Source organism: Physeter macrocephalus, chromosome 13, assembly GCF_002837175.3.
Source record: "Physeter macrocephalus isolate SW-GA chromosome 13, ASM283717v5, whole genome shotgun sequence".
NCBI classification, from domain to species: domain Eukaryota; kingdom Metazoa; phylum Chordata; class Mammalia; order Artiodactyla; family Physeteridae; genus Physeter; species Physeter macrocephalus.
The window spans coordinates 13,882,164-13,900,018 of NC_041226.1; the positions used below are offsets into that span (position 1 = coordinate 13,882,164).

A 17,855-nucleotide genomic window follows, 5' to 3' on the forward strand; every position below is an offset into this window, starting at 1 on the left:
CCTGTTTTCCTCTAAGAGTTTGATAGTATCTGGCCTTATATGTAGGTCTTTAACCCATTTTGAGTTTATTTTTGTGTGTGGTGTTAGGGAGTGTTCTAATTTCATTCTTTTACATGTAGCTGTCCAGTTTTCCCAGCACCACTTATTGAAGAGGCTGTCTTTTCTCCACTGTATATTCTTGCCTCCTTTATCAAAGATAAGGTGACCATATGTGTGTGGGTTTATCTCTGGGCTTTCTATCCTGTTCCACTGATCTATATTTCTGTTTTGTGCCAGTACCATACTGTCTTGATTACTGTAGCTTTGTAGTATAGTCTGAAGTCACCATATATTCTTAAAGGACAACCAGATATTAGATTCTAACAATATCAGGGAAAGTTTAATATAATTCATTGGCCTTAGACAAAGGCCACTAGAAGGTAGTCTTTGAAAACTTTCTCAGAAAAACAGTAAATTTGACCCAAGGCCATGAGTTCTTTATTTTCAGTAGCTTTAGGGAGAATTTCTCAGATTAATGACAGTGTCATTGGATTCAATGTGAAATGATTTTGTTCTTTCTTTCTAAATAGTGTATATTCTCACTGTGAATATACAAATATAATTCAACTGGTTTTTCCCTGACCTCAGTAGCAGTTCAGAGAGAGAGTAGACCTTACATGAGTGATATAATAAATTATATAAAATGTTGCCACATAAATCCCATAACAGTTACTTTTCTAAATGTTCAAATAAAAAAGTGATGTAGAGTAAATGGATTGTTATGGTTGAATAATTCTGATTTTCTTCTACCTAAATAAGAACTATTCATCATTAGGATATTAGCAGACCCTTTGGCAAAACATTTATTTGCATATTTAATTAAAATTTGAAAATAAGAAAATTCAAAACAAGATGACATTTTATGATTAACTCTGAATTTCATTCTTATTTTTATTTTCTTTTCATTTTTTCAGTTGAATGAATCAGAAGTAAGATTTGCAGAATAGTTCCACTTAACCAAAATATCTTTACTTTTAGATGAATCAAGACCCTGTTATCAAGACACGGGTGTTTCTTAGCTAATTATTCTTTTATTACATGGATTAAAAAATCATTCTAAGTTAATATTTCAAAGCCATTGTTTCTAAAACTGTTTTCATAATTATTGATAACAACATTGCCCGTAGATTGAAGGGCCGTTAGCATTAGCTGCATCACATTTTAGATTGCCTTTATGTGGCAACTATTTTCCTAATTCTATGGGAAGATAAGGACAGAAAGCTTTCCAGGATAATGGCACCCTTAATTAAATCACACTTTGCATAGACTCTTGGTTAAAGACTAAGACCTGGCAACTTCTATAGCATTGCCATCCTAAAGATGTCTCTTGTTTCTTGAGGCTATTTTTCAATTTCTACTTTTAAAAATGAGCTTATTCCCCAGTTAAATACTTACAACTAGAGAAAGAGAACAGGTAAAAAGGTCATGTATTTCACAGTTGTGTTTTCCTCTATCCTTTGAGATGAAATCGATGAGGAAAAATAAGTTAATACAAGACATCTGACTGTTTTGTTCTGAGTTTATAAGGAATTAAGAATATTAAAACAAAGTACGACTTCAGCTGGCCAGTTTCAATTATCAGAAATACAGCTCCAATCAACATAAAAGGCATTTTCTTTTCTTTTTTTTTTTTTTGTAGTATGCGGGCCTCCCTCTGTTGTGGCCTCTCCCGTTGTGGAGCACAGGCTCCGGACGCGCAGGCTCAGCGGCCACGGCTCACGGGCCCAGCCGCTCCGCGGCACGTGGGATCCTCCCAGACCGGGGCGCGAACCCGGTTCCCCTGCATCGGCAGGCGGACGCGCAACCACTGCACCACCAGGGAAGCCCCAAGGCATTTTCTTAATGAGAAAATATCTATCACAAGGTCCATGCCTCTGTATTCATAAGAGAGCCCCTTACCCAGAGACTATTGGTTTAAAATTCTATGCAGAATAATTTCAGTGATTAAATATTTGGTTTCTTTTAGTAACACGTAGTTCTTCCCATGTCAAAGAGAAAACAACCTGGAAGCATTAAAGGGGCAGGAAGAAGGGAGCTCACAGTCCGGAAGGGATCAGGAAGGCATCTTGGAAAAGGTACATCTGAGATAAGTTTTGGAACACAAAACAGAACTTTGCCAAGTGACAGGGCAGAACAAGAGCATTCTGGGATGAGAGAAGAATAGGACATATTTAGGGATTGATAACCCATTAGAAAATGTTGAAGAATAAAGTGTTATTGGGGAGTGGAGAAAGATGAAGCTAAAAAAGCAAGCAAGGGGCAGATCATTGAAGGGCCTGGTATGTCAAGCTAAGAAATGTGACTGTATCCTATAAGGAATGAGAAACCATTTAGGTATTTTAAATAGAGGAGTGTCAAGATTTTGGCTTAGAAAGATCATTCAGGCAACAGGATGGAAGACATATCAAGGGAGGCAGGGACCAGGGGCAGAGAGACTTAGATTTAGGCAGGGTCAGCGAACAAGGGAAGATGGCCCCGAGACAATAAAGAGCAGGAGTAGACATTTATTGACCGACTGCATGTGGAGGGGGTGGGGGAAAAGAGGGATCTAGTATAAAACACAAGTTTTTGATTTAAGTATCTGAATGGGTTGTGGTAGCATTGACTAAGAAAGAGATTTGAGGAGGAGAAATTAAAAAGTTGTGAGAGAGACTCTGATGAGTTTTCTCTGATTGGGTTTAAATGCTTAGGAGATTTGCATGGAGAGGCATTCGAAAGACAGTTGCACTTACAGATCTTGGGGAGAGAGGCCGATGCTAGTGATATAAATTAAATATAGGAGTCATCTCTTAGACATCTTGGATAGGGCCAAATCCATCAGATGAGTTTTCACAGAGATATTGGAACAGGGTCAGAGGATAGTTACTAAGGCAGATCACTATGGAAAAGCAATCACTGAAATACAATTATTAGAGAACCATGAGAAAGATTAGAAAAGTAAGAGATAAAGTATTAAAACATAGTAATATTAAAAGCAAAGGAGGGCAAGATTTTAAAAATGAAGGTGTTAAACAGAGTCAAATGATACCGTTTAAATAGGATACAAAGAGAGCAATGTCCATTGATAGTAGTGATATGGAGCCTCCAGCTATTTTCAGGAGCAAGAACAAGGTATCTTGTTTAGGCTTCTTTTCAGGGTTGCTTGGATGAGAGGAAGGAGAGAGACAGGAGTAGCAGCTAATGAGAAACAGACTTCAGAGTTTCAGCATACATTTGTGCCCTGACTGGAAGGGGTTATAGAGAGGAACCATGTGAATACAGGTAAGGAAACACTAGATTCTACTACTAATAAAAAGAAGTGGAGTGGATAACATTTTTTTTGATAACATTTTTTATCACATTATATGACAAGCACTGTATTAGGTACTTTACATTAATTTTTTTTTAAATTTTCATAGGGAAGACATGAGATGGGGTAATAAAAAGAAAAGGTTGAAATTTGTGGAAGTTACAGAGTTATAAAAAGAAGAAGATAGAGTTATAACTGCAAGCAACAAGTCATACTAGCAGTTACTCTTTGTGAGTAACTTTGAACAAAAATAATTTGTTGCTTGCAGGTTTACATTGCATTATCTGGATAAGAATTCAAGAAGAACACCTGGTTTATTTGCACTGAATGATTTGGACCTATAATATTGGAGTGATATGCAGTTATCTGTTGCTTTTCATGGTAATAGAGAAAACCATTGGTAAGGATACACTAAAAGAATACATAATCCAAGCAATTCAACGTGTTGACTTTTAGAATAAAATTTATATTAAATATTTTGCATCAGATTCTCTAGCCATATCCTTCTGAGACAGATATTAAAATCAGCTCACAATATATCAGCATTTACCGCAAAACCAGTAACAGGGCAAAAGGGGATTCCTGAGAATCTCACGGATCATAAATTAGGGCAGGGTTAGATAGGACCTTGTTAACTACAGATGAATCATATGTCTGAGAAGGGGTTGGGTCTTGGAACCTGAGCTGTTCCCTGAATTAAAGAAGACCTGAGGAGGGAACTCAGTTCTAGGGGCTGTGTGGAAGTTCTCTGGAAGACAAAGCCTGATCAGAAGGATGTGACCACAAATGTCAACAGGGCGGTCTTGGCAAGTAGTTGCACCGGGGCACATAGTACAGAGTAACGAGGGAGTTGTGAAAGATGGAGCATGCAAGATGGCTGTCCATCAGAAATCCAGGAGGCCAGTCAGCAGACAGGCACTATCCAGGAGCTTTGTTAGAGGCAGAATTTGAGTCTCAGAGGGGGAGGTTGGTGGGATCTACTACTGTGAATCCCTAGTCCCCGTTGCCGGGAGCAAATTGCCAAGTCAAGGATCACAAGCGAGTGGGGAAAGGCAAGTTCTGATACCAAAACTGAGACACAATCCAAGGCTATTCCTCACCAGGCTATTGCTGCAAGGGATTTCACTGAATCCCTCCTGAACTAGGTGAGAAAAGGGCATGAGGGAGATGACAAGGCTGGGTAAACTGGTCGGGCTGGAGAACTGCTTAAGTCCAGGAGAATAAAGAGGCTGGAGCAAGGGATAAAGTGACAAGGAGAAGCTGGGATGACTTTTTGTTTTCTTTATGATTCACGGTTTGTATCAAATCAATTTCTGAATGGATTTGAGGCAGCTAAGGCTGCGATGAAAGCTTACGTGCAAATAATCCTATGTTAATGAATTTAAATGGGGTTTTAAATACTGGGATCAAAGGTAAAACAGATACAGAATTGAGCCAACAAGATTATGTTAACCAAAAGTGATTTAGTTTACAGGACGTTACCGATTTCCTCCCACTGGAGGAACTACTGTACTCTCTCAGATTTCATAAAGTTCTAGAAGGGCCGATGAATGGCCAGCTGACTTTCAAAGTCTTCTACAAAATCACCATGTGTTCACATGTGGTTACTGTAGAGAGGAAAGTCACCTCACTTCTTAATTCATCTGTCAATTCACTGTTTATCATAGTGGGAAGGAAATGGACACAGGCAAGTAGAGGGGTTTTCTATCAGAACTGTGTGAGCATGAAACACCGTGGCCATGAACCTGGGCTGTCAGCAAGCCTGACTGTGAGAATTACCAGAGCTTGACACCGATCAAGACCTGATGCCCCTCAGCTGTAAGGGCACAGAGGGTTATACGTGCATCATAATCATGGCTTAGGTTAGCCTGAGGTCTCTATTTTGGACTATTTCTCCATGCTTAGATTTTTGGGTAGGGAACCCGAGAATACAAGAGACATGTGAAGGAGCTTTAGTATCTGGAAAACACCTAAGCAAAGATGGAAAAGCATTTGGATTTTCTTCTATGATTGGTTTTCCATATATTCTATCTCTTACTCTGCTCGTAAGCTATCACTAGGCACAAGTTTCCTTCTATTCCACATTTTAAAACAGTATGCATAACTGTCTTTTATAGGAGGTCATTTAAAAGAAAAGACCATTTTACTAAAACTTAAAATAAATGTACTGGATATTTCTGTTTTCCACACTAAGCACAATTTTTCTTTGCAACCACTTGTCATGGTTCAAATTCAATATGTAATACACTCTATATTCTGCCCAACGTTCCCAATAGAAAAAAAAGTCTGCGAGACTTACGTTGAAAATGCATTATTCTGCTTTTCACATCGTATGCCTTTGCAGCTTAACCCTTTTGTTTCTTCGTAATAGAAGTACAATTGATTTAGGCCATTGGCAAATGCTAGCAACACAAGGCAGTAGATGAATAGAAACTTCAAAATGTCCAGGAGCATTCTTCCCAGAGATATTTGCAGAGGCCCCAGGTGAGAATTTGCAGTAAACAGTGAGATCAGTCGCAGGGAACTGAATATATTTGCAATAGCAAATAAGGCTTCAGCCACCAGCGTGGGATGCCACATGTCCCAAGATTCTCGTGGATTAAGAGCACTGTACTGGAGAAAAGAGAGAGACAAAGGGAAAATAAAATATGAAACAAACACATACATATAAATATGTCAATCTCAGGACAAGATGATTTTTCAGACAGCTTCAGCACCACGGCGGCCTATTGGCGGGAAGCTGATGTTTTCCATGATGGTGGCAGCAATTCTAATCTACAGAAGAATAAGAATTTCCTAAAGGAATTTATAATTGTTGAGCTTCAATCAAAGTGACCTCCCGGGTCTCTCCTTGTCATTTGTAGTATTTGCTAATCTGTGAATTACATCTGTCCTTGATCTTTCCAATGGGACTTTTAAAAAAGAAAAGGAAAATGTTACATAGGAAAAGATAATCTGTTTTATATTGGGAAAAAAAGGGCGATATCATAATTATAACAAAGAAAACTACATTTTAAAGGAAAACTGCTACGTTTTGAACAAAATCAATGGCTTTGCTTACTATGTTCAACACACTTGCCTATTCTAGAGGAATGCATGCTGGATACAAATTACATATAAATGAATGGGAGTAGTGGTCTGTTGTCTTGGATATAGTAAGGACTAACGTGGGTATGACGATTAATATTTTGTATCTCTTATATCCTAAATGTACATAAAGCCTAAACTGGAAATCATCCTAGCAGTCAATGAATTGCTAATTTTTAATATTTCATGTGTAGAAAGTGTGATATTTGTCTGAACATTTCCTAATTAGATAAAATATGTGATTTGAGAAAAATATTTGCTACATTAAACTTTGACCAGCAATTATTTTAAAGGTATGATTTAATTAAAATGTCAGCTGTGAACTATCTTGATACTGGGCTATATAAAGAGCACAGTGAAATTTATCCCTTGTAGTCTTGAGGTAAATCTGTACCCCTACAAGAAAAAAGGTCAAATACACTCTTTGAAATATTACATTGTAAACATCTATTATTACACCTGTATAAGAACTGAACAAGTTAAATTCACTTCTTCATATACATCACTAAAAATACGTCTAGACAATTGCACCTTTTTCCTAATGATCATGTAAGGAAAAGAAATTTACTTCTGTATGAGTCCCTCAGAATATTTCCATTCTTTTTATATTGCATTTTATACCAAAGACCTTTACAAATGTTAATTAATTCTCTTGAAGCTAATAGATGGTATTTTTAAAATCTCCTTGGGGAGAAAATACATCACAAGCTCTTGATTTTGCTCAACACTCAGACTCCTGCTTGAGTGACAATTTAAAACAATCAAGTTTGAACTGGAAGGAAATTATTTTCTATTTTTGCATCCTCATAACCGTTCTTGAACATTCCCGTGCATAGCTTCAGCATAAAATAGCTAATTATTGAAGATACAGAAAAAATGTTTAATTTAAGATTTTTATTCATTATAATGAGTATCGGAGTGACAGGTTGTGGTATCAAACACCACCTAAATCTCTCCATTCCCCTCCCCCGGTATATTATGCCACCTTTCCCTTCAAAGACTAAGATACCATTCACCTTTCTTCTTTCACTTCTCTTGAAAGACACACATATTTTAGTAGAGAGTATTTACCCTTCTGTTGGTGGCTAATTACATATTTCTCCTCTCTCTCTCTCTCTGTCTCTCTCTCTCTCTTTCTTACTTAATATGGCTTAGGACCATATCTCAAAATGTACAAAACACTAAACAGTAAGCATTCTTAAGGATGTAATCGTTTTCTTGGAATTTCTCACCACATTTAGCACAATGTTCTGCGTGTAACAGGTGCTCAAGAGACATTTTATCCCTCAAGTATTCATGCATAGTCCAGTGAGGATGACAGGGACAGCTACTTATAATAAAAATGCTCTAAGAGGGCTTCCCTGGTGGCGCAGTGGTTGAGAGACCGCCTGCCAATGCAGGGGACGCGGGTTCGTGCCCCGGTCCGGGAGGATCCCACAAGCCGCGGAGCGGCTGGGCCCGTGAGCCGTAGCCGCTGAGCCTGCGCGTCCGGGGCCTGTGCTCCGCAACGGGAGAGGCCACAACAGTGAGAGGCCCGCGTACCGCAAGAAAAAAAAAAAATGCTCTAAGAGATTAACACAAACTGCTGTGGGAATAGAGAAGAGAAAGTGCTACAGTCTGTCTGGGGCTGATGGGGCCAGCAATGAATAGAGATTACATGTTGTTCAAGCCCTAAGGGTTCCTCAATGTTATTGAATCTGGCGGAGATGCTGTTTCTTCTACTTCTCACAGCCAGCTTGCGGCAGTTGGGTGCAGAACCCATCGTCACGTGGTCACTGACCCCAGCTCTACTTTTGACTTACTAAACTTTAGAACCCTTCTTAGCGACTGCTCTCAGCTGGGACTTGCAAAATCATAAGAGGAACATTTCCCATTTTACAAATCAGAGATGCCAGTTTCTGCCCCAGTATAATTACCCAAGACCGTTTCAGAGTCCAGCACTTCTGGTAATTGTTGGGAAACAAGGCTATGTGAATATGTTCACATCTAACGCATGGCCAGGGCTTGCTGAGAAATATATTGTATTGGGGTTAAAGGATGTTTGAATGGCAAAAGAGTCTTGGAAATTAAAGATAGAGACCTCCTGAGAGATTTAGAAATCTCTCCCCTTGTGCCATCTGCTTACAGGCTAAGGATAATAATTCTAAGGGACCTGTGCCTCCCCAGAGAGAATTTGTTTCCTTTAGAAAGTTAAGGTCTTTCTCTTTTCTTCTCCAGGGGGAAGATGGGCAGCAGGGAAGCTCTGAGATACATCATTTCCCAGTTCCTCTCCTGTGGTACAAACTCATGGATGTGAAGGGCACATCTGGCTCTCATTGGTCACACTGTGGAGGCTTGGAGCACAGCAGATCAATGCCAAGATTCTTATGTAAGTAAATAATTTGTCTGTTCTCTGACCCAGAAACCTTGTTTCCTGTTAATAAATGGAGATATGAACCTTTAGAAATTATCTCTTGATTACCTTCTTTTAACTTTACTTTTTAATTTTTCTTCTACCATTCACATCTCTGTATATGTAGCTTAGGTTTTTAAATATAGGCATTATTTTACAAAAGCAATTCTAAAAATTCTTACAAACCATACTGTTCTGTGAATTTGTAGAGAAAAATGGTAATTCTTCAGTGATTAAATGTATTTCACACAGCTATCGCTAGAAATGAAAAGATTAATTCTAATTTTAAAGTTTTCTTTGGCTCTATTTTCTAAAAACTATTCGCAAAATCTATATTCATGTTTCATCTTTGCATGTTTGCCTCAAGCCATAGTGATGATTCTTGTCAGTATCCTTTGCAGGCTCTTCTTCCTCACTTTCCCCTTAAATGTTGACTTTGCTTTTCAAACCCCTTCTCTTCTCATTCTGTCTATTCTCCCTGGATGTCGCTTGTGATTTCAACTGTCATTTATATGCTGGTGACTCCTGATTCCACATCTCCAGCCCAGAAATCGCACCTTACAATCATAGTTTATCTTCTCCTGCCTCTTGACTTCTCCTCTTAGAAATCTCACAGGTGTCTCAAACTCACAGGCCAGAATTGAAACGCATCATGTTTTCATCCTCAAGCTCCTTAGCAGTTTATGCTTTCTCATCTCAGTGAATGGCAACAAATCACCCAAGGCAGCAGTTGATGTTGATCTGATAGTCTTCCCTTCCAAACTTGCAGCCTCTAAAACTGAAATCTTAGATGTGTTGCTCACTCCGCTACATTGGTATTCTCATTGTTAAAAAAGTTCCTCTATTTCCCACAGAAATTATTATCATAGCCTCCCAACTCTTCTCACTACCTTGAACCTTGTCCCTACTTTCCTCTAGAATCATCTTTTAAAAGGGTCAATCTGATGATCTCATATCTTGCTTAATGTTCTTCAATGACTGCAATGTCCTTGGGTTGAAATTCCGATTTCCCAACCTGTCACATGAAGCCTCGGGAATCTAAGTCTTGACTTCCTTTTGTGATTGACATGCCACTTATACCCAATTAGGTACTTACTACTCTGGCTCCAACCTTTAGTGCTGGCAATTCCCCAAATTACCCTCACATTCTCATCAAAATGCCTTTCTATGAATACTGGACCCTTTGTTTAGAATGGATTTAAATTCTAATTATTTTGATGCTTTGGCTATTATTCAGTTATCAAATATGTGTTGAGTGCCTACTCTGTGTCAGGAGCTAACTTCAGGGTTCACAGTGGTAATCAAACAAGACGTAATTCGTGCCATGCTGGCTTACAATATAGTGAAGAAGACAGACATTAAATAAGTAATGCCACTCTTTCCCTTGAGAAGTACTCTCAGACCACAGGTGTGTAGACGCTAGGATCCTGCTGACCAAAGCTGGTAGTCCCATGTTAGACAGAGATCAAGAGCTATGTACACACCTATAGCCCTTCGAGGACCAGCAGTTCCTGCCCTCTTCTTTCTTTCAAAAATCTGCTTTCTAGTATAAACCTACCATAGTTTGACTTTGTCTTAAGCCTTCATTTCTATTTAGATTCTTTTTAAGAGACTTGGTCCTGTGCAGACCTATGAAATAGAATATTTACCATTGAATCACTTGTCAGTTTTCCATGCAGGGAGCTTTGTCTAATGCATTTTTGTACTGGACATCCAATATAGTGTTTTATATATGATAGAAGCTCAAAAAGCATTCTAGGGTGAAGAATCACAGCCACATTCAAAAACATGGTTGTTAGAAAAGATGGCTGATTTGCGGAAATGAGAGTATCTTAATACAGTTGGAATACAGAGGATTTGGGAATAGTGATAACTCTAAAAGAAAGATGAAACCACGTCATGAACCCCTTAGCAGAAGTGTTAGGAGAGGAAGATGGATTGCAGCATAATATTGGGTCGTAAGCTCCTTGAATATTGGAAAAGTTCATCTTTATATTCTCTATAGTCCAATGCACACTTATAAAAGTCAAGTAATCAATCAAAATGGGTAATAATTAATTTAATGCAAAATGAAAACATTTGTCATGCAAAATTAAATAGAAAATGTATGCTGGTTTTAATGTCTGATTAATAAGGTGGAAACCTTTCCCTTTCTATAAGTTGGTTAGATAATTAAGTAGTGAAAGACAATAGGAAGGCATATGATTTTTTCCTGTGGTGGATGATACTAGATTAAATAACTTGGATTTAAATATCTACAGCTCTCTGTCATAAAACTAAAGAATGTTTAGAAAAGTTAAAAAAAAAAAGAAAGTTCATAATTTGGAGAGTTCACTCCAGTTATAGCATCTGTGAAATGGAAACATTTGCCTTCTTTCTAACGGATATAAGAATAGGAAGCAGTGAGATAAATACTTAGCACTCTTTAGATAAATGGCGCTATGAAAAACTCCAGCAAGGCTGTTAAAATAAATGATCTTATTCCTAATCATTGTGTTTTTTGAAAATATTATTTATATTACACAGTGGTCGAGGCATAGGAATTTAATCATTTCTGCCAAATGGCTGAAGATAAATATGAGACAAGTTGTACATAGGGACAGGGACTGGGTAAATTTAGGAGAAAACCAGTCCTAATGAAGATAAAGTAACATTTTCTAAGTGTGCCCAGACATCAAAAAGCTCTGAATTAACTAACATTGTATACGTGGTGAGAAGAGGAAATGATTGACAAACCTTCTCCTTCAAAAAATTCAGAGCAAATTAAAAAAAAAAAAAAAAGCTACAATCTCTGAGCTGTGAAATGCTAATGAATCGAGGCATTTAAGGCAGAGCCACAAAGCCTTGTCCGGAAGGAGGACAGTACTGAAATCTCATGAACTTCTGTGCTGTCTTTGTACAATATAATGCTGTTGCATTTTAATAAAAATTAAAAGCTGAGTGCTTATATTAAGCTCTATTCTATGTGTTTATTAATGTAATCTTCACAAACATTCTCTGAGACTTGATTATTCCTGTCATTTTACAGGTAAGAAAGTTGAGGCATCGATTAAGTAACTTACCCCACATCACACTGGTAAGAAGTGGTACAGGCAGTAGTCATATCAGGCAAGTATGGATCATAGCCCAGACCATGGTTTTGGCTAGGACGACCCTTTTGTATGTTAAAAAAAAAAAAAATCTCCTCCAGGTGGATGAATTGCAAAAGGATGAACCAAATAAGGAAGAATTGTCCTTCTGCAGGACCTATTCTAAGAGGTTTTCCCCTTGAAGACCAGTTATGGAAGGGTTTCCCTCTTTGTGGGCTGACAGTTCTTTTGGCCTGGATCCATGGCTTGGCCAAAATCACCGAGGGTTAGATTTTTGCTACCATTTATGCACCTGCAGGCAGAAGATAGAACCGGGGCAATTTCAGTCGAGATCCCAGTTATAACTCCTTGGTCATCTTGCCTGATGCATGAGAAGTGAGCTATTTGCCGGGGAGAAGCATCACTATGATTCCATCCACCTCATCTTTCATAATAACAAATTAACTACCTTGTGGATCTTACCTCCTAATTAAAATCTAAAGCTTCTCCTACGTCCACTGCTCTACTTCAGGCATTCACCATCATTTGACTCATCCTCTGTTTTTTAAACCTCATTAATGGTTCCTCTTTATTTATAGGGTCCAAATTCTATAGCACGATTTGGAAAGTCCTTCCCATGCTCTTCTCGACCCCATTTCCCTGGATCATCCCTCTGAGATCTGACCTCCTTTACACTCTCAGACTTTTGCACGTTTTGTCTCTTCTCCCTAGAATGCTCATGCATGCTCATGGACACGATAGATGCCTACTCACTCTGTCCTCTAAATAGTTTCAGGATGCTGCCAGCAAAATTTAGTTCCTTCCTTGATGCCAGCCTGGCCCCTGTTGTAGACTTTATCGCACTGTAAGGTCTTCATGTGCATTTCTCTTTCCTTACTGAACTGCTTGGAGGCAGGGGCTATATCTCAGGCATCTCTGCATTCTCAGCAAACAGATGGAAAGCTGATTTCTTAGTATGACCCCATAAATTCTTATTCCTTGTTTCACATAATGACTGTTTGCCTTGTTTATAGCAGTCTATTTTTGTACACAGATAAAGCACCTTTTCCTGAAATAGCAAGTTGTAAATTGTTAAAAATTAGCATAAAATTGAATGATAGAACAAAAGAAGATGAAGAAGGGTGAATGGGCAAATCAGCATATCAGAGACTCCCAAAGTAAGTGCTCTTTTGACTATTATCATCATTTAACAGATGATACAGTTGAGGCCCACATTAAATAACTTGCTCCAAATCAGACAGGTTGCAAGTGGTAAAGGCAGTCCTAATCCAGAGCTCAGACTCCTTTTCAACTAAAAAAAAAAGCAAACGAAAAGGCACAATAAAGACATTACAAAAGGCAAGTCCAGTGGACCAATAATATATGAAGAAGGAGGAAACAGCAGTAGAAGAGAAAGGAGAAAAACTAATCATTCATGCTTACTCTGTAACCAGCACTTTAAATGTATGCACTTATTTACTTCTCATACTAACCACATAAGGCAGAAATTGTTATTCTCCTTATTTTATAGGTGAGGCACAGAGAGTTGAAGAAACAGACCCAAGTTCACATAACTAGTAAGTGATAAAACAAAACTAAGCCAAACCCAAGTCTAAAGTGCAGCTATTCAGGACTTCCCTGGTGGCGCAGTGGTTAAGAATCTGCCTGCCAATGCAGGGGACACGGGTTCGAGCCCTGGTCCGGGAAGATCCCACATGCCCCAGAGCAACTAAGCCCGTGCGCCACAACTACTGAGCCTGTGCTCTAGAACCTGTGAGCCACAACTACTGAAGCCTACGTGCCTAGAGCCCGTGCTCTGCAACAAGAGAGGCCACCACAACTAGAGAAAGCCCACACACCACAAGGAAGACCCAACACAGCCAAAAATAATAAATAAATACATAAATAAATACCTTTATTAAAAAGAAATAAAGTATAAAGTACAGCCATTCAAACACTACCCATGCAACTCAAGTTTTGGTCACACAAACTAATCATTCAGAAAGAACATTTCATCATCTATATTTACAATCCTAACTGAACTCCTATGGCCAAAGCACATAAACAAACTATGTATTTCCCGAAGACTCCATGGTATTTACATCATTGTCATCAGAGGTAATTTCTGTCTACTTTTCTATCTCCCTTTTTCCCCCCTCTTTCCTTTCTTCTTCATCACTTGGGGTGGATGAGTTGAATTTTTAACATAAATTTTCCCTCCGTGTAGTATAAAGAACAATACAGGTGAAAAATTTACAACATTTTAAGAAAATTCAAATCCAGTATCTAAAACCATTAGGCCAAAAATCCACAAGTATCCATTAATTCATGTAACTGTACCCAGTTTATACCAGAGGTGTTTTATATATATATATATATATATATATATATATATATATATATATAAAATATGTTTTATAAGTAAACACCATATAAATAAGACCTGTAAAAATATTATGTTTCTTAGTATAAATATTGTATGAGAGAGGATCCTTTTGGCATCAATCCCATGCTTCTCTGAGCCGCTGAATAGAATTTTACAGTCCAGGGCTATTCAAAGTGTCTTCCTTAGACCAGTTACATCAATATCACCTGATGAATTTGCAAGAAATGCAAATTTAGGCCCCTCCTTAATACTCCTGATTCCTGGGAATGGAGAAAAGGAATCTGTTTTAGCAAACTTTCCAAGTGATTCTTAGCACTTGAAAGTTTGAGAAGAACTGCTATAGTCATGTAATATCAGGATTTTATAAGTGCACAGGACCACAAAAAACAGATGTATTACTTTTTAGTAGAGAGATGTCCAAACCAACTTTATAGATATACTTAAAGATCATTACAGAAGAAAGAAGAATTGGAAGGATATGCATTTCAAAACAGATGTCCATCTCCTACACAGATGCAAAACCTCCTTGGTTAACACAAAACCTTCTGTCATCTTCAGAAGGTCTCAAGGCCATTCACCTTAATGCAGATAGGAAAAATTATCAAATCATGTTTCCATTCTTAAAACACAACTTGCTTTCCATGAAAGTGGTAGAAAATGCTTTTTCTTAATGTTTATGTGAGCGCTGGAAACATTTTAATTGAACAATTCAGGAAACAACTTTGTACAATTTTGACCCTGTTATAGCTGAAAATTGCAGGAGTCGACTTAGGACAAGACTAAATGAATAAGAGTTCACTTACATGTTAGCATTTCCTAGCTCAGCTCATTAGATGGCATGAATTATTCATGTACAGTTCAATTAAACACTGTTTATTTTTTACTAATTCACTCATCATTTTGACACAAATTCTTTTTAAAAGGAAGAGAAAAGGAAAGAGGGAAAAAGAAAGGCAGGAAGGAGGAGGCAATAATATAATATTTTGGTTTGAAAAACATCCCCCAAAGTACAAAATAATCCCAATTGTCATTGCAGAACAAAACCATTTTATGTAAATCATGTGGTTTGGGATAAGATTGATGTTGTAAGAAATGCGGGGGAGTATGGGTGTGTGAGATTTCAGCACTGTCATATTGAATAGGGTGAGAAGAAAAAAATTATATTCTGCTCTAATTATATCAAACTATATTCGTTTAAACTGAAATAATAATTTCAATGCTTTTAAAGAGTAATATTTTGATCTGTCTATGTAATTTTATCGGTTAGTTGTAACTGATAAAAATAGATTTTGGTTGCCAAAATTTGAATAGTGTATGAGGTAGAATTTCATTAGAAATGGAAAGGATTAGAAACGAGAGCAGCTATTGTGAATCATTTTGAGGCATCATTCAATTTAGATGCAAGAAAATTGGGTGACAACTTCTATTTAGATATCTATTAAAATTTGTTTTATGACTATAAACTGTGTATTATCTATGTCTTTTATTCCTATCTCTCAATAAAGTCATGAGATGATGAATTTCACATACAGATTATGCTCTAGGTAACATTATTAATAAAAATAATAGCAGGGAAAGGTATATCGATACTTATCAGAACTTATGCTTTACCAATAACATAAACAATAGTTACCTTTACAAATGCAACGATTTTCAAGGAGATTGTTGCTAGATATAAGGAGTTCATCACAAAATCCATTAGATTCCACCAATCGTGGATGTAATCTTGAAGTCCACCATCCCACATTTGTTTAATTTCTCCCCATATAAAACCTGCAATTATAGAAAGATTCACATAAGTGTGATTTTTCAATCAAATCACTAAAAACAGAGATCTATAATTAGGAATTAGAGAATCTTTGAGCTTCAAGAGACTACATAGTTACTCGAAATGCAACACCTATTTTTATAGGTAGTAATAATTGAGTTCCAGTCAGATTTTAAAACTTGCAGGACATTTAGCTAATTTGTAGAGAATTCTCTTGGGGCAGCTTCACTCTCTTTTATCCATTTGATAAATTGATAAGGTTGTGCAATTTTGAATCAAACTATAATTCCTCTATACCTATATATCTTTCTCTGGAAAATAACATAACGTTTATTTGTAAACAGATAATTGAAGATATTTTTCCTCCCAAATCAAAATGACTCAAAAATTTATGAAAAAACAGTGTATCTAGTGAACATAACTGGCTTAATGCCTTTAGGAAGGGTACTTTGTGGTGTTTTTGTAAGCAATTAACACCTTCAGAGATCTGATTTCAGTTCTGGACAGAAGATGATTATAACATTCATACTTCAATAAAAGACCTTATATCTAGCAGTAGCTTTAAAGCTATATCCAGAGAAAATAAAAATCACTTTCCTTTATTATAGTCCTGTTTTTAATAGGAAATATTTTATTTTCAAATATTAGAAAGCACTTACAAAATATCACTGTATATCATTATTCTATTTCCATAATCTTATTAAATTTTTATAAATCTATTTTTACAGCCTAATGATGAGAAAGAAAGATATCAAAATATCTAGAATCAGGAAATATTAAAAGGATAAATATGATTTTAAAACTATATTAAAGCAAGAAAACAACAAGACTTTTAAGGTAATGATAGTTTGAAACATTGAATGTGGGTAGCCCAGAGTTTCATATCTGTCCTACACTAAAAGCAAGAAAAAGTCATATAACTATAGAATTATGACTTTTCATGAATCCATCAGAGAGGTGAGAAACCAAGGAGCCTATACTTCAAAGAAAAACAGGTTCCTGTAAAGAGAGTGAGGAGGTGAGCATTAGCTCCCCTGCAGCAGAGTGCAGGGTAAGAAACACTGACATCATACAAGAGAGAAGGACAATTTCAGAAAACCTTCTTAAACAAACTTCTGAAGGCTGAGTGTGAGCTAGTGTGAGAGGACAGAACCCCTGGGACAGAGACACAGGGGGGCGTCCACTCACTAGTAAGCTCTTCTCCATAGACCTCACCACTGCTCAAGAGGCTGGTTCTGGGGGGAAGGCACAAAGCCCTATGCAAGCTTCTCTCCCCTATGAAGCAGAACATGTTAGCCCTATGGGAGAAGCAGAAAACAGTCCAGGGCCTAGAATTTATACTAATATCCTTAGAGGCTTCCTACCACAGGAGGAAGGTCAGAAAACTCTCTTCTGCACAAGACCTGCACAGTTTTACTGCCTTGAGAAGGAAGATTTGTATCATTGAGAAGCTCCACCCCTGATGCCCAGGTGTAGTTTTACCTAAGTCTGACCCTAGACCTGGACAACAGACAAGCTTCCTGCCTCACATCAACAGGCTGACAAACACCGAGTAAGAAGCAGACACTGACAACCACTGGAGGAGTGGCAAACATATGGATAGAAAGTCCCTCAGAGGCAGAGGTGCTCAAGGAAGGCCAAAAGCTGCGGGTGGAGCAGGAATTCTGATAATAATCCTCTTCCCCACTTGTCTTAGTCTGTTCAGGCTGCTATAACAAAGCATCATAGATGAGTTGTTTTATAAACAACAGAAATTTACTTTTCATAGATCCGGAGGCTACAAGTCTAAGATCAGGGTATCAGGGTCAGACTCTGGTGAGGACCCT

At 37.6% G+C, this 17,855-nt stretch overlaps 1 protein-coding gene across 5 annotated transcripts in view; it reads right to left on the reverse strand.

The window, feature by feature from the left end:
- TRPC4 (transient receptor potential cation channel subfamily C member 4) overlaps positions 1-17,855 on the reverse strand; it is a 122,244-nt gene that overhangs the window by 19,717 nt on the left and 84,672 nt on the right. For all 5 annotated transcript variants that reach the window (XM_007117007.2, XM_007117012.1, XM_007117010.2 and 2 more), the window contains 2 exons: positions 15,895-16,034; positions 5,628-5,941 (listed from right to left, as the gene is read on the reverse strand). In XM_007117007.2, the coding sequence (XP_007117069.1) occupies positions 5,628-5,941; positions 15,895-16,034 (454 nt within the window). The remainder of the gene's footprint in view (positions 1-5,627; positions 5,942-15,894; positions 16,035-17,855) is intronic.